The sequence below is a fragment of the Lutjanus erythropterus genome, chromosome 4 (genome assembly GCF_056507025.1).
Source record: "Lutjanus erythropterus isolate fLutEry1 chromosome 4, fLutEry1.hap2, whole genome shotgun sequence".
Classification (NCBI taxonomy): Eukaryota; Metazoa; Chordata; class Actinopteri; order Lutjaniformes; family Lutjanidae; genus Lutjanus; species Lutjanus erythropterus.
In genome coordinates, this window is record NC_139320.1 from 22,785,802 (window position 1) to 22,811,575 (window position 25,774).

Consider the following 25,774-nt stretch of genomic DNA (forward strand, 5'->3'; position numbering starts at 1 on the left):
TCTAACTAGTTTCTCCTGCTGATAATGCCAGTTTAACTTCTTAACAGTTTGTCTAACTCCTGCTGATCATGCCAACTTAACTTCCATCTACTTTCTGTCTCATTTCTGCTGAGCGGGCCAGTAAATTGAAGTGAGCCATTGCCGCTTAATTTCCAGCTAGCTTTATTCTGCCAAACTTCTGCTGATCATGCCAGCTTAATTTCCACTAATTTCTGTCTGATTTTTGCTGAGCAGGCCATTAAATTGAAGTGAGTTGTAGGAACTTAATTTTCAGCTGATATCTGCTTAACTTCCACAGACCGGTAACACAAAATAAATATAACCATTTATATTCTCACCGGTTTCTGTGCCAGTTTACAGTGAGACCACCCTTATAAGTGATTTCTGAATGATTTAGAATTAGGTTATTATTCAACATTTTGACGTCATTAATAAGCTGTTACAACGAACTGTTAAATTAGATGAAAAGGTGACCTGTTTCCTGCCAAACAGTAAGCCCACTATCAGCATATGTTAATAGAAAAAAGTTTAATTTAGTTTATCAAATTAACATATAAAAATAACAGATGTATACACCAGTTATAAATGTTAGTAACTCATTATGAAAATTGTGTTATAACTTGTTTAGAATGTTTGTTAATGAATTAAAAAGTGTTTATAACTTAATTAATAACCTAATTATCAGTTTTTTATAAAGCTTTTTTAACAGTAGTCTTATTGTAAAATGGTACCCCAATTTCTATATAATTTCAGTAGATCAGGCCTTAATAAACAAGCAATGAATGAAACTGTTAAAATGGTTAGTTGTTAACATGATTCATTTGATTAATTTATAGTAGCTTACAATTACAAAAAAAAAAAAAGGTAATTTGATACCAAGTTGGACTGATTTGCTGTAACAGTTCAGTTACATGCCTGTTATGCATAAGTTACATATAAGGTAAGCAGTTACAATTCATCCTCTGCTGCCCTTATGTCAGTATTAGATATAAATTAGGTCTGTTTATTAAGTAAATGGTATTGCTACTGATTTGACCTGTGGAAAATATGTAGAAATGTTGTGGGCAAATGTGATTATATTTATTTATATTCCATTACTTAATTATCTATGCTAATTATCAACCACGTACCATGAAATTTGGGTCATTTCGGGGTCATTTCAAAGACGTTACTGGCCAGTTACCACCTACTTACAATGAAACTGGAGACCTGTAAACTGTCATATGATTTATATAATGTGAGAAATGCTTGTACCTATATTAATCCGGTTCTTTTCTTGCTCCCCCTGCAGCCACTCCACCAAATCTGTCATGGATTTTGTTAACAGCAATGAGAACATTATTTTTGTCCACAACACGATCCACCTCATCTCACAAATGGTCGACAACATCATTATCGCCTGTGGAGGGATCCTGCCCCTTCTCTCAGCGGCCACCTCTCCTTCTGTAAGTGCGGCTCGCCATCTTCACTGTGGGGGAATAACGCCATCTAGTGGTAGTTTTTTACAACAGCTTTCTCTGTGCTTGTCTGTGTTCATGACAGTAACAGTGCTGTCTGTTCCTGTGGGAAATAAGACTTGTTTGTGTTTATTGATTGGGGCCACCTTAATGTGCTCTGCTTCACTCTGCTACAATTAATGCTGAGGGCATTACTACGGTTCATATGTTTGTAATTAACCTCCCCGTGTGTCATTCATGGTGACTTTTCTCAATCTGCTGTCATTCTCAGATTTAATTTGCACATTTGCACTGAAATTGATTTTAACCATCTTATTTTGTTTATTTTGTCTCCGCATATCACAGGGTGCCAAGGTTACTGCTTCTGCTCTTCTATTTTAATTTCTCTCTCTTAATTTCACACTGTATTTACAGCTCATTTGTGCTTAATAGTCATTAAATACATCTGAAAATGTACTGTCCCTCTGGATGGGTGCAAATAGCATCTGTCTCAAATGTCTTACTTAAAAAAATATCTCCATGTTTCACCACAAAGAGAAGGACAGCTTACAAAAACATTTAACAGAATGTCGCTTTATGTGGAGTGGCATCGTCAGCCAGACTCAGATTAAAGGGACAGTTCACCTGACAATCAAAATTACATATTTTTCCTCTGGCCTCCAATGCTATTTATCCACCTAGATTGTTTTGGTGTGAGCTGTAGAGTTTTGGAGATATTGGCTGTAGAGATACCTGCTTTCTCATGGTTACAATAGAACTAGATGTAACTTGTGGGGTTTAAAATGCAAAAAAAATACATTTGAACTCAACAGCAGTGTCTCTGTCCAGAAATCATGACCCGGTTACTCAAAATAATCCACAGACCTTGTTATGAGCAGTTTCCTGTAGGAACTACTGTCTGTCAAGTTGAACCCCTGCCAACTGTAACACCATGCTGTAAGTAAGCGTGCATCTACTCATGGACGAGAGGATGCAGGTCAGCTGAGGAGGACGCCATTGATGTTTTCATCCCGAGCTGTCATGAGCACGAGCCTCTTTTTCCATGAGTAGATGAACGCTTCCCTGTATGCAATGTTAAGTAGAAAGAAACTTGTTCCTGAAATGAAATCAATTGTATGATGGATAGAATCACCTCTGTAGAGGATCTTCACAAACTTCAGATTTCTGTCTTGAATTTGTACCCTTCAAACTTAAAACTAAGATAAAAAGGATATACATTTATACACATGTACATGCAAGACAAAAACAAAACATGGATTATCAAAACAGCCTTGTGTATGGTATTATATATAGACAAAAAGTGTTTGAAGTTGAAATTTATTTTATTATATTCCTCAAAAATGCAAGCATTACAAATACGCTAACATGAGGCAAGTAGCTCATATTTTCATATAAAATGTTATACATAATTACCTCTGAGACTGAGCACTGAGAATACTACCTCATAATTAGCATGTAATTTATTTATTTATTTATTTTATTTTTTTTGTGTTGTTGCTGTTCGGAGTAGGTCTGTGTCATATATTCATATTTTGTTAGTTACATGGTATTTTTAGTGTTTTGATTTTGTGTGCACAAGCTGAGTGATATCTAGTAGTTCCATTATATCAGAGAGAAGTCAGACATCTCTATGGCTGATATCTCCAAAACTGAGCAAGTCACACCAAAACAATCCAGATGGATAAATAGCACTACAGGCCAGAGGGGGAAATGTGTATATTTGATTTTGGGGCTGAACTTTAAACTTTCCACCAATTTCTACACTTATGAATATTATCTCTGCTTCCTCAGAGATAAGACCCGTATAATGTCCCCGGCTGCTGCCCTCCTCCTGACCTGCCGCTGGGTGCCTTAGAGGCAGGCCCTAAATTCAACAGCACCCACCACTGTGTTCATCAGTGTGACGTGCTCCTCTTTCCATCTTATGTTCCAGGGCTGCAACTAACGATTATTTTATCATCGACTCGTCTGTCGATTATTTTCTTGATTATTCAATTAATTAATCCTGTCACAATCTTGTCACTTGAAAAATAAAAAAAAAACTTGATTAATCAGTTGTGGATATGGATTAATAATGGTTAATAACTGTAATTAACTGTTCTTAACTGTAATAATTGTCAATGACTGTTAATGACAGTTAGTAACTGTAACTAACTGCTCTTAACTGTATTAACTGTCTATGACGGTTAATGACGTTTAATACCTGTAAATGACGGTTAATGATGCTCATGATGCTGATGTCGGTGACTGTCAGTAACCGTCAATAACCCTATCGTCAATCACCGTTAATGATGTTAATAACTATTAATGAGTGAGAGTTGATGACATCAATGACTGTCAGTGATGTTAATAACTGTCTATGACTGTCTATGACTGTTAATGATATTAATGACTGTCGATGACCATCAGTGACTGTCAATGACTGTTAATGAATTAATAACTATTAATAACTGTTAATAACTGTCAATGACTGTTAATGACTTTCAGTGACTGTCAGTGATATTAATAACTGTTAATTGCAGAGAATCAGAGAATTTTGACTTTTTTATTAAGAAATGACTCAAAATGATTGATTTTCAAAATAGTTGGCGATTATTTTAATAATCAATCTATTGATTGATACTTGACACTGCAGCTTCAGTCTGTTAATGTAAAAAAAAAATGTAAAAAAATAATGCTTTAATCACAACTGATGATGTTTTTGCATGTGCACGTTTGCTTTATGTGACTGGTGTCTTTCAGACGGAGTTGGACAACATCGAGGCAACGCAGGGCATGTCCTCAGAGACCGCCATCACTTTCCTGTCCCGTCTCATGGTCATGGTGGACGTGTTGGTGTTCTCCAGCTCCCTCAACTTCAGTGAGATCGAGGCTGAGAAGAACATGTCGTCCGGCGGCCTGATGCGTCAGTGCCTCAGACTCGGTGAGACGATCATCATGTGTGTTTTCTGCTGTTACAGTCGACGTGAACGTCAGTGAGGAAGAAGTGAAACAATTACAGCGTCTTTATGTGAGGTTTTTTGGGAGGTAAACTGCATCCTTTGCCAGTTACACTGCAAAATTGATGAGCTGGAAAATGCCGTGACAGTATTCTCTTCACACACTCTAATAATTCCCCTAATCCCTGAAAATCCTCTGTTTGATCAGCAAAGCTAATTAATTGAAGAGTCCTTTGCTAATTGTATACTAAATTGGAGAATGTGCTGCAGTTACCAGCAGCAGAAAATGACAGGATCATCGTTTTGGAATTCATAAGAGGGAGAGAGGATCATTTGCAATTGGGTGCTCTCTGCAAATGGTAGCCTTTTGTGTCTGTCATTGGCTGGTCCCACAGGACACCATGATGTCCTCTCTGCCCTTGAATATGTCTGTGTACATAGAGATGTAGAGATTTTTTAAATCTTGGATTATACATCTGAATGCAAATTGGATGACATTTGTGAATTTTATTGAATCAAGCCTTGTTTAGTCGATGTATTTGATACATAAATCAAGTAGAGAAAATGTGTGTATTTGTGTCCCTTTTTTGTCTGACCACATGAGAAAGTATTTGTGTCTATATCTGTTTGTGCCCGTGGCTCTGTGTGTGTGCAAGCCTGTGTTTGCTAGATTGTTGACTCCAAGTTGTGCTCTGGGGGAGTGAAATAGCCTTCAGACTTCACAGTGTCCTTGTTGCAAACACACAATTTCTCATCACTGGCTTCAGTGTGAAATCAGTCTGGCTGCTGATTTTACTCCCGGCTTCTGTCCCGGCAGCCTGGAACAAATAGTCATCAGAGATAACTGATTAGTTTGAAAGAGGTCATGCATGTTATCAACATTTAATTTCCATTTAACTCTGAAATGAGAGCCTATTTGTATGCTGTGTGTGTGTGTATGTGTGCAGTGTGTTGTGTGGCTGTTAGGAGCTGTCTGGAGTGCAGGCAGAGGCACAGAGACAGGGGAAATAAGTCTTCTGTTCTCAACAACCACAAGACTCAGGAAATCCTGCTAAATGCTGTGACTTCCAGCAAGGTAGGATGTGAAGTCTGCAGCTGTGCTCCGAGCTGCAAATTTCATCTGCACACAATGAATTTTACTGTAAGAACACTTTGCCTCATGCTCATAAGGTGACCTCAGCAGTGAAGCTAAACAAGTTCTATTCTAAATGTCATTTATATTTTAGTTATGTTGCACCAAGCTTTTAAACTAGCTGAAAATTAAGACAGTTTAGGTTTACTCTAAATTGAGATTAAATTTGATTATGTTACACAAAAACTTCATCCAGTATTGACTTTAAACTTACACTTAACTAAACTTGACTTTTAAAATGGCTGCATTTTTGAGATCGATTGAGCGATATATATATATATTTTTTTTCCCAAAGAAAGTTTAGGAACAAACTCAACCCAGTTCGATGACGTGTCTTCTTTCTTTTACTGCAGTTGATCTGTTGCTAGTGCAGACTTCCTTACTGTGCTGTTGTTCATTTTTTAATCTTCTATTATTCAGCCGTATTGCTCCATTAATTTTCTTCAAGGAGCTTTGCATCATAAGTAGGTTAAGTAAGCTAACTAATTTTATAGGTAGTTAGCAACAAATGTTTTGTTAACCTTTTAGCTAGCTAGCAAACAATATAACAGTTATTTTTTTAGCTGCCTAGCAAACAATGTAAGGTATACAGAACACCCAAAAGTTAATGGTTCCCCCCTGTATATTTCTTAGGTTTGCACAGCACTTACATTTATTTTTTATTCATTTTTTATGAGTTAATACATTTATTAATATTGATTTGGGTAAGCAAGCATCTCTGTTCTGATTAAACTCTTATTTAATTTTGGTTTACATCACTAAACTTCAACTGAAACTGAAATTAGTTTGTAATCGGCAACAGAGTTCTGGTTAATTTTGTATCTAGAGTGTTTAGTCTGTCTAAACTCTAATTAGAAATAATTTCAGATTAAATCTTTGTTGTTGCAAGCTAGTCTAAATATGTCTTTGTGTAAGGTACAGATATTGACAGATTTTCTTCGGCTCCATGTTAGTCAGTTAGCTAACATCCTTTTTCATGGCAGCCACATTGATCTGAAACAGTGTTGAGTAAACACAGGTGTTACCAATGAGTCAACATGCACATTAACTGTGTTTGACCTGGATGTGACAGAACTTTAATTAGTATCATTGGTAGCACCTGTGTTTACTCTACAATTTCATGTAAAAATGGCAGCTGTGAAAAAGGTCTGTCCTTAAACAAATTAGGTTAAAAGAAAAGAAATAGGCAAAACTTTTTTAAAGTGAGCTTCGACTGAACAGAGTAGCGTCATATTGTGTTATCTTTCTGCTTTAGACAGCCATAGAGACTGTCCCTAGTAACCTGTCTCCCATCAAGGACCCTGATCGCCTTCTGCAGGATGTGGACATCAATCGACTGCGCGCTGTGGTGTTCCGTGATGTGGTGAGTGCAGCTCTGTGTGTGTCCGTCTGTGTATATGCACGGCAGCATGCGTGCGTTTGTGACAAAGACTTGGCTGCAGGCAGAGAGGATGAAAACAGGACTTTTTTTTTGGCAGACAAACAGGTGTGCAATGTAACACCCTTCAATCAACAGGTGAAACACCAAAGGTGCCCTCGTCGTCTGTGGAACACAGGCCCACAAATTTTAAATGGAAATATTCCAAAGCAGCATGTTTCAAAGCAGGTATTAGAAATATGTTAGCGGATAATGCCAGTACTTTGAATGTGTTTTCATGCTCTGTGAAAGGTGCTTCTGCTGTTAGAGAACCGTTCCAGGCAGCAGCGGCAGTGGATTCTGTGAAATGAGATTGTCTGAATAGAGAGTGGCGTGACTGTATTGTGATTTCTCTCCACAGGATGACAGTAAACAAGCCCAGTTCCTGGCGTTAGCTGTGGTGTACTTCATCTCTGTCCTCATGGTCTCCAAGTACCGCGACATCCTGGAGCCCCAACGTGAGACTGCCAGGATAAGCAGCCAATCGGGCCGCAGCATGCGTCAGGAGATCAATTCACCGACCAGCACAGGTGCTGACAGCTGTTCTTCCTGCTCACTAATCTTAGCTTGAGGTGACTGTGTCAGATATAAACAAATGTTAAATGTCCTTGGTCCTCTCTGATGCACTGCTGAGAGCTCATCCAGTGTAATCGCAGGGATATCCTCCCTGCACTCCACCGGCTCACATATGATTTATTCATGAGCTCTGCTAATTGCACCACACTGAATTAAATGTGGAAGCAAATGGAGAGTGGGTCTGGAGATGGTAGTTATGAACTTGAATAGGCATCATCGTTCTCTATGAAATGAAAGGTAGTATATGCCTCTAGTCATAAATCATACATTAAGTCACATGAAAGGAAATCAGCGGCTGCCTACAAAGGTTTAACGCAACGTCTGCTGCGGTGGAAACTCGCTATTATGAGATGCACGAATAAGCATACTTCATCAACTTCCATTCAGACAAAAGGTGAAGTGAATAAAAGAAACAAGAGGAGGAGGAGAGAGGCCAGAGGAAATATGAAAGTGTAATTTGAGGAGCTCGAACACACGGAGAATGAAGAGAGAGAAGATGAGCAGGGAGAAGTTGAGAGATGGGAAAGCAGCAGCAGCAGTATGCTGACCAACTACTGTGGGTTTTTGGGGCAGTGGAGCCAGGCTTGCTATTTTCAGCCCCATCTGTCAGTGCCCATTAGGCAAGCAATCCACCAGAGGAGAATGGGATCATAGAGGTTGCTGGGAGGAGAGAGGCACACTGCCGCCTTCATAAATTTCACCAGAAAATGGGGGAATTTTCCAGACGGCATGTGGCAGACGATTGTCTGATGGACCAGGAAGCCAGACGACTTGCTGGCTAAATCAGGCCCTGCTGACCTTGTTAGGGGGCATGTGATGAATATTAATACAGCTGGCCTTGCATCTAGGTAACTACTGGGTCAGGATGAACCAACCACCTCTACCTTTTTTTTAAGTTTATTTTTAATTTTAAATGATTGAATTCATTAGGTAGAATCAGTAAGATTTGTCTGAGCTGTTTGTAGATGTAGCAGAAAGAAAGTTTACTGTTGTGTCTTATTCACAGGATGTTAAATACCAACGTTTTGTATTGGCAAAGTGTCCCGAACAGGCAGAGGGCAGGGTCTCTGCGGATAGACCCACCACCACACACTTCTAGTGGGTCATAAGTGATGACTGACAGGGATTATGTTTCTCAATCTGTAGTCTCAAGTTGTATACTAAGCCTTTAATTAGATATAATTTAATATAATATTCAATACTATAAAATTTGGTAATATTTATCAATTTATTAAATAATTAAATATTTTTATATTTACATTTTTATGTGCTGTAGTTTACATATGTCTTGTAGTTGTAATATTTATTTTTGATTTTGGGAAGAACTGTGTCTTTAACCAAATCACATTTATTCATAAGTTACATACATTTCAATAGAATGATTTTTGTAATGTGTCAGTTTTTGTTTCTTTTATTTCATTCGCAATTTTATTTCAGTAATGTAAAATTTCCACAGTTGCAGCAAGAGGTATCATGCTGGGGTTTTACATTAGCAGGTTAACAACTGGAGGAATTTAGTCCGCATTAGTGACGCTGAAGGGTGATCTGAATGGAGGAATTAAGTCAAGTTCCCTTAACTGAATTTCTCTCAACAGAGAGCAAGGAGTACAATTTATGTGCACTGTGGAGAGAAACGCAGTTCTTGATTGGCATTTTTCACCATTTTCTGCCATTTTATAAACCACAGGTTCCAAATCTCCCCAAAAGCTTCATGCAGGGTCACAAGGTCTTCTTGATTTTAAGCGGTGCAAGAAAACTTCTGAAAAAAATCTCAACATTTCATTCATTTCTATGAAGAAAACTAAATGAAACTGCACGGAAAAGACTTGAACACAATAGTCAGAGAGCCTTCACCACCTGCTAAACAGCCTCATCCTCTGTTATGATAGAAGGAAGTTAAATCAGTGAGAGTGAATAGAACAATGGTCAAGTGTCAGGGTGAAGAAACCATTGAATTTGTCAAAAAAAAGCCTGTTAACCATGTAGGATTGTTAGAAATGGAAAAACATCTCATCTCTGATGCAGTGCTTCAAGGTAATAATTGGCTCATCATCCGAATTGCTTGTTTTTACCTAATCGTCCCGCACTAATTGCATTCAGTATTTGGGTTAATTGTTCAGTGTATCAGTTGTTCTGTGTAGTTATTATTATGCATTGAATATAATATGAAATATCTCACTTAGTCAGGGGTCATCAGTTTACGCAGTGATATAAAAGGGGTCCCATAAGAAAAACAGTCGAGAACCACTGTTAAAGACCAAACAACTAATTAATTAATCAAGAAAATAAAATGAAAATAATTGCTTAATTGCAGCCCCGGTATGAAGAGACAGAATACTTCATATTTTAAGATTCTTGGTTTACTCTCTGCATCTCATGTATATGCAAAGGTACAGTGTACAGTATATTATGCATCAGAATAATAGAGCAGCAATCTGACTCCTCTGTCACAGTTTCATCTGTTAAATAGATATCCCTCCTGGGGCTTTAGGCAGCAGGAAGCCGCAGAAAAGGATTCATGTTTTATTAGCATAGAAGGAGAATAACTGAGAGATAATCTCACCAGAGGATCAGCGCTTCTGGAGAGAGATCTAAGAAGCTGCGTTGCCACATGGCTCTGTCTTCACATGCTAAATTTAATCTTTGACTGAGCAACGAAAAACCAGCTCTGGAATGCAATTTATTTAATTAGTATTGGTATCAAATTATTTCATTTGAAATACCAATTTCTTACCTCTCTTGACAAATAGTATTATGCTAATTTGGTGGGCGCATAGAAAGACTGATTATGATAGTATGTGTGATATGCTGATGAATATAATGTATTATTACAATATTTATTGAATTATTTTAATCACTGAACAAATTTAGATTACATAAGATTTTGGAGTCCCCTGTGGACAAAAATAAAAATATCCTCCTGCTTCATTTTAATGGGCTAATGTACCACTTCCTGTGACTTTGCCTGGGAAAATGTAAACACAGACTTGTTTCATCAGATTCAAAGACAATCTGACCAGGAAGCAGCCATTAAAGCTGCAGTAGGTAGAAAACCTAAAAACTGTTGATTGTTGATTGTTGAGTCTAATCAGAGTTAGGTTTCGTTTTTTCCACCCTGATCCCCTCTTTACCGAGGCAATCGTGAGCAAGCAAGGACTGACAGACATCAGCTGTGTGTAATAAAGCAGATCCATGACAGTACAAACAGCGACAGAGGAGAGAAACTACAGAGATTCACTTTGAAGCAGAAATACTGAGAGCTGAACATAAAGAGACTTTTAAAAACATCTTTCTTTCTACTCTCTTGAACATACATGGCCTCACAACGTACACTTGTTCAAGGGGGAGAAAAGGAGGGTCGTCATGGTCACTGCAGCCTGCTTCGAGGCGAGTTGGGCTCGCTTTGGCCCCACCTAAGTTTGGGTCCTTCTCTGGCACAGCACAGTGCGTTAAAGCAGTAATGGAGATGCAAATCAGTACGACATGGTTTTATTCAGCATGACCAAACATACCAGTGGATTTGCCCCATTTGTGTTTGTGTGTCAGTAATGACAGTACTCATCAGAGAAATTGATGCTTTCTTTTACATCCCTCCTCTCTTTTCTCTCACAATGTGACTTTCACATACATTTCTCCTCTGGTCATTAGTCAATATGGACAGAGAGAGTAATTATCTTACTTTGGAGTGCGGTTGGCTCCACCATGGTTGGTGCTGCACACAGGTTTACAAGCAAACATGAAAATAAATCCACTTTTTAATCCTGAAAGTTTAAAAACAAACACTGAGCTCTCATCTGGCTGGTCTGCAGACAGTTTCTTCATGGATTGCTGCTGCAGAGGAGTTGAGACATAGGAATGAAAATAAATGTGCTTTTTAATCCCAAAAGTTTGAAACATACACTCTGAGCTAACCTCCTGCTAATAAAGGAGTCTGTATCAGAGTGGCTTCGGCGTTTCTTCCTCCAGAGGTTCTAGTCTGCCACCGACCCTCTCCTGCAGAGCTCCCCGGCTCTGAGCAGCCGTCTGTCGGCTCTGCGTCTCAGCTTCGCTTGGTCCTCTCTGCCCTCAACAAAGCCCCATGATAAACATGAATGAACGCAACTGAAGCTGAAGTCAAAAGTAACCAAGTGAGCTGACACAACTTTTCCTGCAGGAAGTCTAGTTCTGTCTCAGACCACTTATTTCTCAGTGATACCAAAACAGTGTTGTGTACCCAAGCTTTAAGAATAACCGTATAGAAATAGCCTACTAGCCAGTCTTCTAAACAATGTTCTTGTTTGAAGTAGAGACATCAGAAATAAATAGAGACTTTCATAATCATTTAAAAACTTCTTGTAATATGTATATACTGTATTTGTATGTGGCTAACTGTAGTCTCTACCTGTCACTCCTTGTTTTTTTCATGTGTGTTGTACAGAAACGCCTCTAGCATTTGACAGCAGTAAGGACCATCCTGCGCCATCAGAAGACCTCCACACAGAAGGCTCCCTCCCCCACACAGATTCTGGTATCGGAGAGGAGCAGGTTGCCAGCATCCTGAACGGGTCGGACCTGGACCACGGCGCAGGAGGGCCGGACGCCATGAGTGAGCTCATATCTACGCTATCCTCAGAGGTGAAGGTGAAGTCCAATGAGAGTCTGTCTGAATCACCCCGCATGGAGGCGCTGAAGTCCTCCTCCTCTATCATCAGCATTAGTCAGCCCAAAAGAGGCATCAATGTGAAGGAAATCCTGAAGAGCCTGGTGGCAGCTCCAGTGGAGGGGATGGAGGCGGGGCTGGAGCCTGTGTCCTACCCAGACCCCACAGCCAAGGCCCAGGCCCAGGCCATGCTGCCCATGCAGTTTCACTCCTTTGACAGGTGAGGAAGCATCATCAGTAGGTAATTAGTTGTGTGCAAAATCACTGTATCAATTTTTGTATTTGGACAAACGCCCACTTGGACTGAAGAAAGAACTGCTTAGATTATTGATTTAGATTTTGGCCAAAGGTCACTGTGACCTCACATCTGTCCTAGTCTTTTGAACATGACATCTCAAGAATGTCTTGAGGGCATTTCTTTAAACTTGGCACAAATGTCCAGTCAGACTCAGGGATTAACTGATTAGATTTTGGTGGTCAAAGTTCAAGGTCGCTGTAAACCTCATGTCCATCCTATTCTCGTGAACACAATATCTCAGGAACGCCTTGAGGGAATTTCATTACATATAGCACAAACCTTTAGAGTCAAGGATGAACTGATTAGATTCTGGTTTGTCAAAAGTTCACTGTGACCTGACAAAACACATTTCTGGGCACAAGTCAAGAATTCATACATTAATTCACAAAAGTATCTAACAGGATTAAATGATGACATTTTATATTCAAAAGGTCAAACATCAATATCACTGTGACATAATTTTCAGCTCTTTATCAGTCCTCTGTACTGTTCTGTAAAAATAGTCTATAAGTGAAGACAGCATGTTTCTTACTTGAAACTATTCACTGGAATCATACCGGTAAGTAAAGTGACATGTATCATGTATAGCAATAGTAACTTTAATTTTACCTAAAAATATACTTTGCTTCATACATTATATGAGTCTGGACAGATATGGATGTAAACTGCAACTTCAATGGTTTCCAGAGGCAGACATCTAAGATTTGGTAACAGAGGTTTTGTATGTTTTAACCCGTTTACTAAACATCACTTTACATCACAATGAACTGTTTTGCAACCTTGCCTGTCGGTTTTCCATCATCTCAAGCATTCATTGCATTTTTTTTTATTATTGCTTAGTTAGTTCTTTACAGTGTGGAAATCAATTCATGCTTGAATTGTCCATCACAGTGAAAAAATGGTCTGCATTAATTTTTTTTTTTTATCAGTCACATTTTCACAGCATGGCAAATTAATGCAGATTTGATGTTGACTGTGATGGATTATTCAACTCAAGATTGTGCTAATAGATTTTCATGCCTTGCAGAAATGAGTGGAAACCAACTTTTTCCTGAAATGGTGGGAAATAAAATCCTAAATTTTTTCTGCAGCAGAGAAATTATACAGTGCAGTTTGTAGTTAAAGTTTAAAGCTAAATCTAGGAAAAACACCGATATGGTGCTTTAACTGAACTTGAGTTTTATATTCTTCATAAATGGTATAGAAAACTTTGTCACAGCCAAAAAACAAACTGTGATAATATAAAACAAGGTAGCAATAAATTATATAAAATTATATGTCATCATTTCTGTATCATTCTAGGAGGTTTATGTTTTTCTGAGGATAACTAGCAAACATTTCATGCCATAAAAGATGTGTGTGTATGTGCATGTGCTATCACTCAAGCAAGCGTAAAATGCTGTTGTTAATCCTCTGGATTTATCTCGGTTATCCAGTATACCACTAATGGTTTTTAAGCAGCATGCGACACATTATTCATTTCAGGCCACTTGTATTGTACTCATCCCCCACGGCAAGGAATTCCTGTGTTTGAAAAGGTCTCTGAAGCACTGTGGCACTGCTGCGGTTTATTTACATTCTTGGATTAGATAAACCCACACAGTAATCTGTCTGGATTTGGGAGTTTACAAACCTGCTCCTGCAGGGATTTCAAGCTTCAGCTCCCCGCTGATCCCTGTCCCCTTCAGTTGGTGAAGTTTTAAAAATCCTAATTTTTCTGAAAGTAATTTGAGTTGGTTTAGCACAAACAACAACTCCTCCTGTCCGGACACTGCTGAGTTTCCGTGGGTGTCTGTGAGATCACTGCCAGGCCCCAGAGAGACGGCCGAGGACACACAGAGTCAGGAGGAACAATGGGGCCTCCTTTCTTTTCAATGCGTCCTGCCGCTGCTGAGCCAGGCTGAGGTGAGCCAGATGAATAGGGGAGAAGATGGAGGAGTATGTGGAGAGAGGATAGCTGAGAGGGTGGGGGTCTCCAGGGCGTTGATGACAGATTAAACAGAAGCGGCCTCACGCCACACCGCGGCCAGGCCTGTCGCCCTCACCGCTCACACCAGTAATGGGAACTGGCAGCCTGAAATGAGTCGCCACAGCAAAGTGTATTATTTTTGAAATGCTTTCACACAAACCCTCCTGACCACATATACAACTTTGTCTCATGCTTTTCATGTCGCTCCCCCTCCAGCCTCCATTTGCTGTGTCTAATTGTTTGCCACCTGCCAGCGAAATGAGCTGCCAGACATGGACAGGCCTTTCATTTGTCTGTCAGGGCGGAGATAGATTGGGAGTGACAACATCAAAAAAGAAAAAAAGGAGAGAAAAAAATGGCTTAAAGTGGTGTGCACTGGGGCAGTCGTCACAGAGGACCCTCTGCCAAAGCCTTTCATAGAGGAGGGGTTTAAATTACTCAACATCCAGATTTCCGTTTGACCAGATGGGAATACAGCGTGCTATCTTCTTTAAATCCTTAACTTCCTTCCTCTACCTCTCTACTTTCCCAAATGTTTCCAAATTAGCTTTGTGAGATATTGTTTATCCTTATATATTTGATTTTTCCCATGATGTAGAGCAACAGTAATTGGTTTTAATTGAATTTCTGAGTGGAACGTTAGCGCGTTTCCTCTTTATTCCTGAATAAAACACTATTAGATTAGATTCCATCTGTTGGATTTATAAAGGAAACATTTCTTTGGTTATACTTCACACCGCAGTCATCTCCCCCAGCCGCAGACCTCATTAATATTAATTCCAAGATTAATCCTTGCTTTATTCTCTGCAACTCAATTAAGACAATCCTATTAATAAGATATGTGCTAGATAATCTATACATGATTCATGAGCACTCGGCTAATGAATTATTCATTAAAAGAGGTTCATGTTTTATCAACATCCTGTAGATCTAATGTAACGTCCCAGCTATGCCAGCTGTGAACGACCAGGCAGGCTTCTGCTGGAAGATGCAAGCAGGGGATAAATTTGGAAAGATTAAATTCATGCCCAGCTCTGACAAAACATGCTAGTGATGTTCTGATATCTGTCAATGAGATTTCACAGAGGAGACCAGTACAGAGATCTGCTAAATAAATGATACTTGTCATCAGTGTTCTTCAGAGCACAGCTGTATCTCTGGAGATAATGATATTTTAGTAAGCTTTCAAGCTTTACTCTGGCTCTCTCTCACTCCCCTGTGTGACTGAGTTGATTTTGATCTGCTAAGTTTCAAAAGTATTATTTTACTCCTATTTTTGGCACTGTATGGCTGGGCCTCATGCAGCAACATTTGTTTAAATTCTCTTTTGTATTTTCTCTTAATTTTCTGTGAAGAGAAAAAAAGTCATATCCCGATGCACCAAATGTTCTTAACCACCCAAATCTGCTCTTACTAAAATGCGCTGAATGATGAATCCCATTTGATCATAAACTGGAGGGGCGTGGCCAATTGTTTGTTATTAGCATGGGTAATGCCCCCTCAGCACTAAATAAGTGCAGGTGATGTGCTGTGCGAAAATACTCTGGCACACACCCAAGAATTCGATAAAAGGCTGTAAGTAGAAGAGCATCAGCAGTAGTGAAATCAAAGATTTGATGCTGTAAATTTCGTGTCAGCAGAGGGACGCACAGTCACTGAACTGAGTGAGCAAAGGAGTTAAAAATGAGAACTAAAGTAAAATAAATTCCATTTTAATTTTGCTATTTTTTGCAACTGATCAGAGCTTGTCTTTACACTTTTGTATAAAATATTTAACAGTATTATTTAGTCATGTTTTTGACTTGTCTGATAATCTTTTCTTACATTGGTTCATGGTTTATGGGCTCCATAGACACCTCAGAAGTACTTGTTTCGTCCAACCAACAGTCTGAAATCCCTGAACTATTGAATTTAAAGGGATAGTTCACCCAGAAATGAAAATTCAGTAATTATTTGCTCGCCCTCATGCCAATTAAAGGTCAGATTTATTTTTTTTGTCCACAAAACACTGCTGGAGTTTGACAGGAAAAATATGTTGCAGAATCTCCCAAGCAATGTAAATGATTGGTGACCAGTTTTCAACTTAAAAAGCAGCTGAAAACAAAACATGAAATGCCTTCATCCTGCTCGTCTGGTGTAATCCAAGTCTCCTAAAGACCCGACGTGCTGGAAATTCTGCAACGCTGTTTTCCTGTGAAACTGAAGCAGTGTGAGGGTGAGGAGGTAATGACTGAATGTTCATTTTTGGGTGAACTATCCATTTAAGATGACATAAATTAGATCAAAGCAGCAAATTTGTGAAGCATGCAATAGCTGTGGGACGACTTGTGCAATACGAAACCTTCAGCTGTTTTAACTGACCACAAAAGCAGTCATCCATAGTGAAACACTGAATATATTTAGATAATTATAGGACTATGGATATTTTAATTTAATATAAATGTTAATTACTATTAAAATAATAATTATAAATACTTATTGCATTAACGTGTGTTTCCTTACGTTGGCCAACAGTTAGCTGACTGTGTTCTTATCTTGGAGCTCTCGACCACTCAAGTTCTGTTGAATCCCAGAAATCAATGGGTGCCAATAAGAACAAATAGTGAAAATGAACAAAATAAGAGAAAATATGTTCATAAATGGCTTCTTGCTAAGGCCCAGTGTGTACACACAGAGACACAACAGAGCTGTTTAATCTGTTACATAAAACATTAAATCATGCTGATCATTTTAGAAATCAGTTGTGCAGTAAAAAATGATCTAATATGAAGCACCAAAAGCCTGAAATTCATCGTGGCCAAGTTAAGTTTGTTTCCCATGGATTTCAGGATGTTTTTCTCCATCTATGAGATATAAACAGTAATAGAAACATAAAACAGTAAAAGTCTCTGTTTTGTTTTGTTGAGGGAGGATTTCTGGGGATTTGCTTCAGATGACAGCAGGCTTAGCTCGTGACAGAGCAGAGGCCTGGCCTGTGTCACCCAGAGTAACTGCCGGAGATTGGACAAGACATTATCTGGCACCCCCACAAACCCAAAGGCCAACTGCAAACCTGATAAGGACAAGCTTTCCTTCTCTTTCCTGACAGGGAGCTCTTGCACGGCCAAGTTCACTGCATCATCTTTAATCCTCGGCCAATCAGATTGTGAACAGGGGTCTGGTGGGTTAGAAGTGTGTCTGTGCTTTCATTCACTGTTACATGAGGTCACAAGTGTATCGTTCATCTCAGTCTTCCACAAGTTTTCTTTGCATGTTTCATTCATGAGCGCTGCCCCTTCCTCTTTTAGCACTATGTGATACTATGTACACTATGTGAGCAGTACCTTGTACATATTTTAGGGGAACCATTGCTCAAATTATCACGCATTATGATATTACATTGATGAATTCCAGTATTACATGATTTACAACTCCTTCCCGTCATATATTTTGTGCATGTTGTCAGTAACTACATCAAAAGCTTTGTTCTTAGTTGATGCTGATAAAGTATTTGACCAGTTGGAGTGGTCCTACCACTTGAAAGTTCTTAGCTGTATGGGTTATTAACATGATTAAAACACTTAAACTAACCCATCTGAAAGTGTCATTACAGGTAATAGTTTCTTCCTCCTTTTTGTATCGTAACAAGAAGTAGTTGATGGGGGAAGCCACTCAATCTTAGGTTTTTTTATCATTGAAAGAGTTATTTTAAGGGAGTTTAAGTTGATTAAACCAGTAATCTTTCATTCAGCAAAGCACGTTTTATCTTTGTATGCAGATGATATTTTGTTATTTTTTTTGTAGAACAAACATTTTATCTCTTAGTGCAGAGATGCTGTGTTGGCCCACGCCCTGCAGGAATAGGCATTGGAGTTTGGTGGAACTTAGCTCAGCTGTGTTCAGCTGGGAAGAGGAATTTCTGACCCTGACTGGGAATAATGCCAAGTGGTGGAAAGGGCACTTTGAGGAACCCAACCAACATGTCCTCTGTCAAGGAGTTTGAAGACCTGGGGGAAGCCTCACTGAGATCCCTGGCAGAGGTCTCAGAGGTAGTTAAGAAGCTCCTCAGCTGTAAGATGCCAGGGACGGTGCTTGTGAAATGGCACACCAGGGTGGATGATTTTATTTTTAAAAGGGGTAATCAGACTACTCACTGTCCCCAAGAAAGCTCATGACAAAGTGCTGAGGGGAGGCTCTGCTCGATTGTTGAACTTCAGATCCAGAAGTAGTGCTGCAGATTCCATCGTTGTTGTGCAACAGTGGACTTGCGCTTACACTTACAGGGTTACTGGGGGGGTCACGGGAGTTTCCTTATCTAGTCTGTGGAGGATGCTGCAGAAGTTTGGGACACCGGGGCCATATGTCTACAAGTCTTCAGTGGGGTGTGGACTCAGGGGTTGTCCCTTGGCATCAGTTCTATTTGTGATTAACAGGTGCAACATGGAGGAGGCGAGTGTCTGGTTTGGACCTTCAGAATTGCTTCTTTGCTCTTTGGAGATGCTTCATCTTTCATCAGACCATAACCTTCAGCGTGCACTGGGGTGGTTTGCAGTCAAGTATGAAGTGGTCAGGATGAGAATCCTCTGACAGAAAAAATAAATATAAAATAAAATAAATATAAAAATCAAAATAGGGCATGTGATCAGGAGGCTTTTGGAGGTTTTCTGAGCATGTCCAACTAATAGGAGACCCCAGGATAGATCCAGAATAAACTGGATGGATTACATATCTTATCTGCCTTGGGAACATCTCTAGATCCCCTGGGAGAATCCAGAAAATGTTACTGCGAAGAAAGACATCTGGACTACTTTTCTTGGAATGCTTTTGCCACAACCTGGCCTGTGAAACTGGCAGAAAATAGATGGATGGATTACTCATCAGCAAAATTAAATAGGACTAGTACAGACACCGTTGAGGTTTGGAAAAATTGTTTAGGCATGGTGCAAGACTTGATTAATTTTATCTATACATTATATATTAGATTTTTTAAAATAAAGGACAGGGTAAATGCGTTCACCTGTTTATATATTAATTTTTATTGTAAAACATTTGGATTAAATAAAAGTGAAATGTTTTAGGTTCCTTCTTGACTTGAGGTGGACATTTATTCATGGTTTAGAAAATTATTTGCATCTCTTGCATCTCTACTTTCAAAGTTTCTGTCTTGAAAAAAAGTGATCTATCCTAACACATGGTATAAAAACCTGCAGTCCTACAGCCCATAATCTGCAAATATGTCTAACACTCTACATGCACTCTCAGCTCAAAGCCAGATGCTGCTCTGTATGTCTGTACAGAGCAAATGCCAAACAGAGAGGTCTTGAATCTAATGCTCAATGAGCCGTAGTTCTGTCAGTTCAAACACAGACGGCAGCTATGCAAATGCTTGTCAGTAACAACTGCCAAGTTGCTCCTGGAGAGCCTCTCATTAGGGTCTGGGATGTTTTCAGCTCTTCCGAGCAGAGCAGAGGGCAGCAGAGTGCCGACAGTGGCAAGAGCAGATGTAAGGAAAAGTGTTGTAGCAGGCTGGCTGGCCTCGTGCCCTCAGGTTTATTTACTTTAGCCTCTCGTGTGTGTGTGTGTGTGTGTGTGTGTGTGTGTGTGTGTGTGTGTGTGTGTGTGTGTGTGTGTGTGTGTGTGTGTGTTTGCATTGCATTGCATGTGTTATGCTGAAAGATGGAGTTACGGGTCAGGATGTTTACCTTTCTGAATATTCTGACTAACGTCTGGCCATGCTCACGATGGCAGCGCCTGAGAGCAGAAAGAGACAATGAAGATCATTACTATTCTCATTTTTTCTTCTAAAACGTGAACAAATGTTATTTTATCCATTATGGTCTGTGGGATTTCCAAAAGGAGGATTAGAAAGTTAACAGTTGAACTGAAAGTCAAGGAAATTCTGAATTTTCTGGAGGTCAGTTTAATTACAGTAACTTCAGTCCTAAATCGCCCACAGGGGTGGAAGCAACAAATTACGACTGCTCAAGTTACTATAATTAAGTTACTGTAATTAAGTAATTTGTTTAGTACTTAGTAATTTTACTCATACTTAAGTACTTATGCATTCCACTATGTCATATTCTTATACTTTTAAAATCATAATTTAGTACTAAATAGAGCTACAGTTTGAATTAATATCCATCCGCATTTTTGAAGCCCCCTGCCTCTGCTGCAGAAGGCACAGGTTGGAGAGATCACACTGACCACTGAGCATACGATATGATACAGTGCAACTTTATTGTCAGTGTACACTGAAATTAATTTTGCATCACTGAACTTCAACTTTAAATTATTGGTCTCAACTGTAACCTGAAAAAACTGAAAAACTAAGACTGTACTTCTCCCAAAGTTTCAGCCCAGCAGTCCTTTATATTATTGTATCTGTGCCGAGTCTACATTTACCACCTGCTGTTACCACAGGTTTATTTTCTTTCTAAAAGGCACTTTTGCAGAGAATATTAACAGAGGAGTTAAGCCCACAACCTCCATCTTTTCCTCTTCACTGTGCCACTCTGCTGTCTGTTTTGCATCTATCTTGCATTTGTTGTTTACTCTGCAGTTGAATAATCTTACAAAGAGTTTTCTACCTAAGTTGCTGCATTATGTTTTTTGGGCTTTTCCCTTTCCTTTAATGTGTTATTTACCATTTTGTTCATTTAACAGGACCAAAACACTACACCCTAAAACGCCTGATTCCCAATCCAGCTTGTTACTTGGTGACATCACTATGTACCTCATTTGCATTATGCAGAGATAATTGGGTTTGGGGCCTTAAGAAGACACGAGCAAAAACAATGATAAATGAGAATGAGAGCATAAGAAAAATAATGTGGTTTTTGAACATGAATGCATGTAAACTTATTCTACTTGAAACCAAAAATAAAAGTATGAGCTTTAAAATGAGCACAATATGACCTCTTTATAAGTCTAATTTTTCTGTGCATATATGAATGAAGCATGTTGTGTGTGTGTGTTTCCTGTAGGAGTGTGGTGGTGCCCGTGAAGAAAACCTCCCCTGGCAGCCTGGCAGTCAACACGGTGGGAAGCAGCAGCAGCACCTCTGCCGGGCTGACAGCTGGCAGCACCCCCAACATCTTTGCCGCTGCCTCTGCGACCCCCAAAAGCATGATCAATACCACGGGTAGGTCATGCACAACGTCACCCGCAGTATACCAAGACAGCTAAAACGCTACACTCAGCCCTGGTAATGTGGTTCATTGTAAAGTAATACCACTTTGGAGCAGTTTAATTGTCCTTAATTTTAGTAATTACTGTTCATCTTAATGTCCCAGTCGGTTGTTTCTTTCTTTGATGTCGTTCCAAGAATAGAAACAAAGCTTTTTCCCTCTGCTGCATCATGTGATCCTGAAAGCCTGCACAGAGGCTCATTCTTACCACTAGATGGCCCTCTTTACCTTCCTATCAGTGTCTCTCACTGCACTGCCAAATAAAACCACTGTCCTTCAACCACTAGGATTCTTACCAAGTGAAGCAAACCAGTTTTAATCTGCCTCGATTATACAATTAAACAAATGCCTTCACAACAATGAAAAGAATTTTTCGACATGACTTTTCTGTGTACTGTGTGACTTCATTTCCCTCTCCCCTGCTGTCATGTTGCCTCTCCTTGGGCTCCACTGCATTGAGCCGGTTCCACCTCAAGGCTCCTGTAGTCTGGGCCCTCTGAAAGGACCCACTTAACACCAAGAACCATTAGGAGTCCAACACCTTTTTAATGTCCTTCATTAAAAAAAAAAAAACTCTCCTTCTCCTCTCTGAGCCCCTTTACAGGAATGTGAGAAATGTGTCCAAGTCAAAGTGTGCTTTCAGCTAAAGCCACAGGCTCTCACCCAAACCCCATGATCTCACTCGCTCTGGTTTTAACCTCTCACAAGGACAGTCATAATGATTTTATACTTGCACTCATGCTGCCAAGAACATGTGACTCAGGGTTCACCTTTAAATTACAGTTGTCACGATACCCTAATTTTGGCTTTGATACCAAAACTACATGTAATATGTAAAAATTCGATGCGGATGGTGTTTAGATATGGTGGTTGATTCTTCATTTTTGGCGACCCAGTAAGCAAAATAGTTCCATATGTTGCTGCTGGCGCCGGTTTGAACAACCAGTGTAGGTGCACTTGGATATACTTAAAGATTTGGTGCACAATTTGACGCTCTCGCCGTGTTTCCTTTTATGTGACGTGGTTGATATTTTCTACTGAAGTCCACTGTAAGGTGCCAGATAGCAGCTGGTTTTATCACCTCCCAGTTTTTCTTCTTCTTTGAATTATTTCAATCTGTGTGCCATTATAGAAATTTACAGCTTCAGGAAGTGACACTGAAATGTGATTTGAGTCAGTAGATTTAATGCTACTTTTAAGATTTAGTGTTAGATTTGACAGAACCTTAATAACATAACTGTAGTAACATTAAAAATGCTTAGAACATATTTTACTGTAAGATTAAGATAAGATTTTGATTTTATTGTGAACATCATCAATGATTTAGATTATTGAAAAATACATATGTTTATTAACTGAAATTCCTGTACAATTTATGTTTTTTTTTCTTTTTGTAATTTAGCATTTTACATATAAAAAAACTATATCACTGTTTGTTGGGTTTTGGTTGGAGTTTTTCTGTTTTTTATTTTTTTTTCAAGGGTTTCGGCATTTCCTTAAAAGGTCTAAAATTCAGTAATCAGAATTTTTGACCTTAAAATGTCTTAAAATGTGTTAAATGTGATTTTTGACAGGTCTTACAGATTGATTATAAACTGAGCTTCACTTTTGCTTTTTGGGAGAAATATCTGTTTATCAAACCGTAGCAAACCAATAACCACTAATGCAAACTGTGCAGGCTGCTCAGAACTGATCAGAACACTACCAGCTAGCTTGACGCTCCACCTTTAAGCGTGGAAAGGATAATAAGTCTCAGATTATGTGATTTTGATTATCAGAGTTTATTGAAAATCAATTAATGAGAGATTGATTAATGTACTGTTTATGCGATTGTGGACGTGAAATAAGTCTTTGATTGTGTTCATATCAGGCTTGAAAGGTCTCAAATTTTACTTGCAGAAACCCTGTTTTTCTCTTTTTTGCTGGTATTTTTTATGTTGAAGGGTGTGTTTGTATCTCTTATATTTAAAAATTAATAAGCAAAAATACATATTTATAATTATTCTTGCATTGCACTAACATTGCATGCCTCTATTCCTTGCAGGAGCCACTGATGCAGCCCCCTCTACCACGTCTTCCTCCAACTTTGTCAATGGAGCCACCAGTAAGAATCTGCCGGCCGTGCAGACGGTGGCCCCCATGCCCGAAGACACAGTCGAAAACATGAGGTACAACAGAGCGCTCTCTGTTCAACCCTGCTCATATTTCCTGAGTTAGTAAATTCACGTTAGTCCAATTGTGTGACTTGTGTATAAAAACTACTCACACGCAAATTTGGGTGTGAAGCTTACCTCACATTTTTTCTTCAAAAATTTACTTTTTGTTCATTTAATGTTTTTTGTTTGGTTTTGATTTGAGTTGATGGATAAGAATTAGGATTTCTATATACTCAGCTTTAATGAACAAAATTTTTTTGTTTGATTTGATAAATTAATTTTCATTTCCTCTACGTAGTCAAAACAAAATATTAGAATCTAAACTGAAGTGTTTTTTTGCAAACAATATGGTAAAGTTTGCCCTAATTCTTTGTGTACATTTGTGTATTTCTGTGTGTACATCTTGCCGTGACCTTGACTCATCTTCCTCACTTGCTCTAATAGTTTGTGACAGAGGTCCTTAGTCCTGCTCTCCCACTGACTGCTGAGCACCCAGGTCTTTCTCCAGCTTCTCTCTTGCTCTCTCTTTCTCTTTGCTTCACTGTGTTCTGCTAGAGGAATAGAGATTCAGTTGCCATGGCAGCAGTAACCGACATCACTTAGTGTAACTGTGAAGTCAATGATAGTACAATCTTGCTGCAGAGCCAGCTGATACCTAACTTATATTTTAGATGAGAAAAAAAACATCCAAGCTGAATATCGTCCTCAGATCTACTGAAAATAACAAATAAATATGATTATAATTATATATTTTATTATTATAATTTAGCAGTTAGTTAATGAGCCCTGATTTTTCTCTGTATTTCAGTGCCTTTTGAGAAGTGGATCAGTGTCCACCTCCTGAACTCAAACCCTTTAGCCCCCTGACAGGATTATAGGCAGCCTCCAGAGGTGCAGGCCAGTGTCTTAGGCAAGTGCATTTATGTTAGCCACACAGACCCCTTGCACCCTGCTTTTTATGCTAGTCTGTCATCCCTCTGCTGTGTTTTCCCAGGGTGCTGGAAGGCAGATTACACAACACAAGCATACAAGGAACACTCATACAATCCTAAACCAGACCCTTCCTCTCTTCTCTCTCCGTGTTTCTCTCTATCCTGCTGCTTTGTGCCCATCTTAGCTGGGAAAACAAGCCTCCACTCTCCTCATGTTGCCGAGTATCTGTGTGTGTACACGCAGATATGTTGCCGCTCGAGTCATATCTCTGCTTGTATACGGTCTGAGTTGTATGGCTGCATGACTCCGGCTCACAGTTTCTCTGAGGTGCTTAGATAATGTCAGGCAGCAGCAATGTAGTGAGCGTGGAGAAGATAAGGAACTTCCCTCTGCAGTGTTGAACAACTGTGATCCCATGTGCAAGCTTGGTAACATGTCACAACAGAAGAATGCAAACAACTGGTGAGAATGCAACAAAATATTTGTAAATGTGTTTTTTTTTAACACCATAAAAAATCTTCTCACATCGCCAGTGATAGCAACCATACTCTCATGGATATACATCCTGGTTTGCATCCTCTGAAATGTGTCGCTTACCCTGACAGGACTCAGTCACATTAAAAACTGTTAGCTGTGTGCACTGGTTGAGCTGTGAGGCTCTCATTGCTCTTTTCCTGCCTTAACCTTGATGGAAGTGCAGAACGCTACCTCCCTAATATTTGTATCCTAATCAGGTATCTAATTTATTGTGCCTGATGTGCAAAACACAAAAGCTTACTTTTTATTATTTTTCTTCTGTATGTGTATTGATCGGGAATGTTGTCCTATGAGTTTTCACTACTTCCAGAACTATTTCCACAAAAATCGTAAAAACTGCGATGAATTTCTCTCTAGGAAATAAAGGGGAATCGTTGTGAACAGAGCTCAAACCAAGCCCTCTTTGGTGCCAGATGCTTCGCCATTAACATAGAAAAGTGATTCAGAGTTTAAATTGGTCATGAGACTTCACAGTTTCTTGGGCTAAAGGGGCATTTGGATAACTGTCACAGTTTTCACAAAATTACAGTTTATGTTTTGGGCATTTTTCAATCT

At 39.2% G+C, this 25,774-nt stretch overlaps 1 protein-coding gene across 1 annotated transcript in view; it reads left to right on the forward strand.

The window, feature by feature from the left end:
* nbeab (neurobeachin b) overlaps window positions 1–25,774 on the forward strand; it is a 364,245-nt gene that overhangs the window by 164,842 nt on the left and 173,629 nt on the right. Inside the window, exons 24-31 of the mRNA XM_084717359.1 lie at window positions 1,292–1,445; window positions 4,200–4,380; window positions 5,344–5,471; window positions 6,784–6,891; window positions 7,307–7,475; window positions 11,939–12,380; window positions 21,390–21,547; window positions 23,638–23,761. Coding sequence (XP_084573485.1) covers window positions 1,292–1,445; window positions 4,200–4,380; window positions 5,344–5,471; window positions 6,784–6,891; window positions 7,307–7,475; window positions 11,939–12,380; window positions 21,390–21,547; window positions 23,638–23,761 — 1,464 coding nt within the window. The remainder of the gene's footprint in view (window positions 1–1,291; window positions 1,446–4,199; window positions 4,381–5,343; window positions 5,472–6,783; window positions 6,892–7,306; window positions 7,476–11,938; window positions 12,381–21,389; window positions 21,548–23,637; window positions 23,762–25,774) is intronic.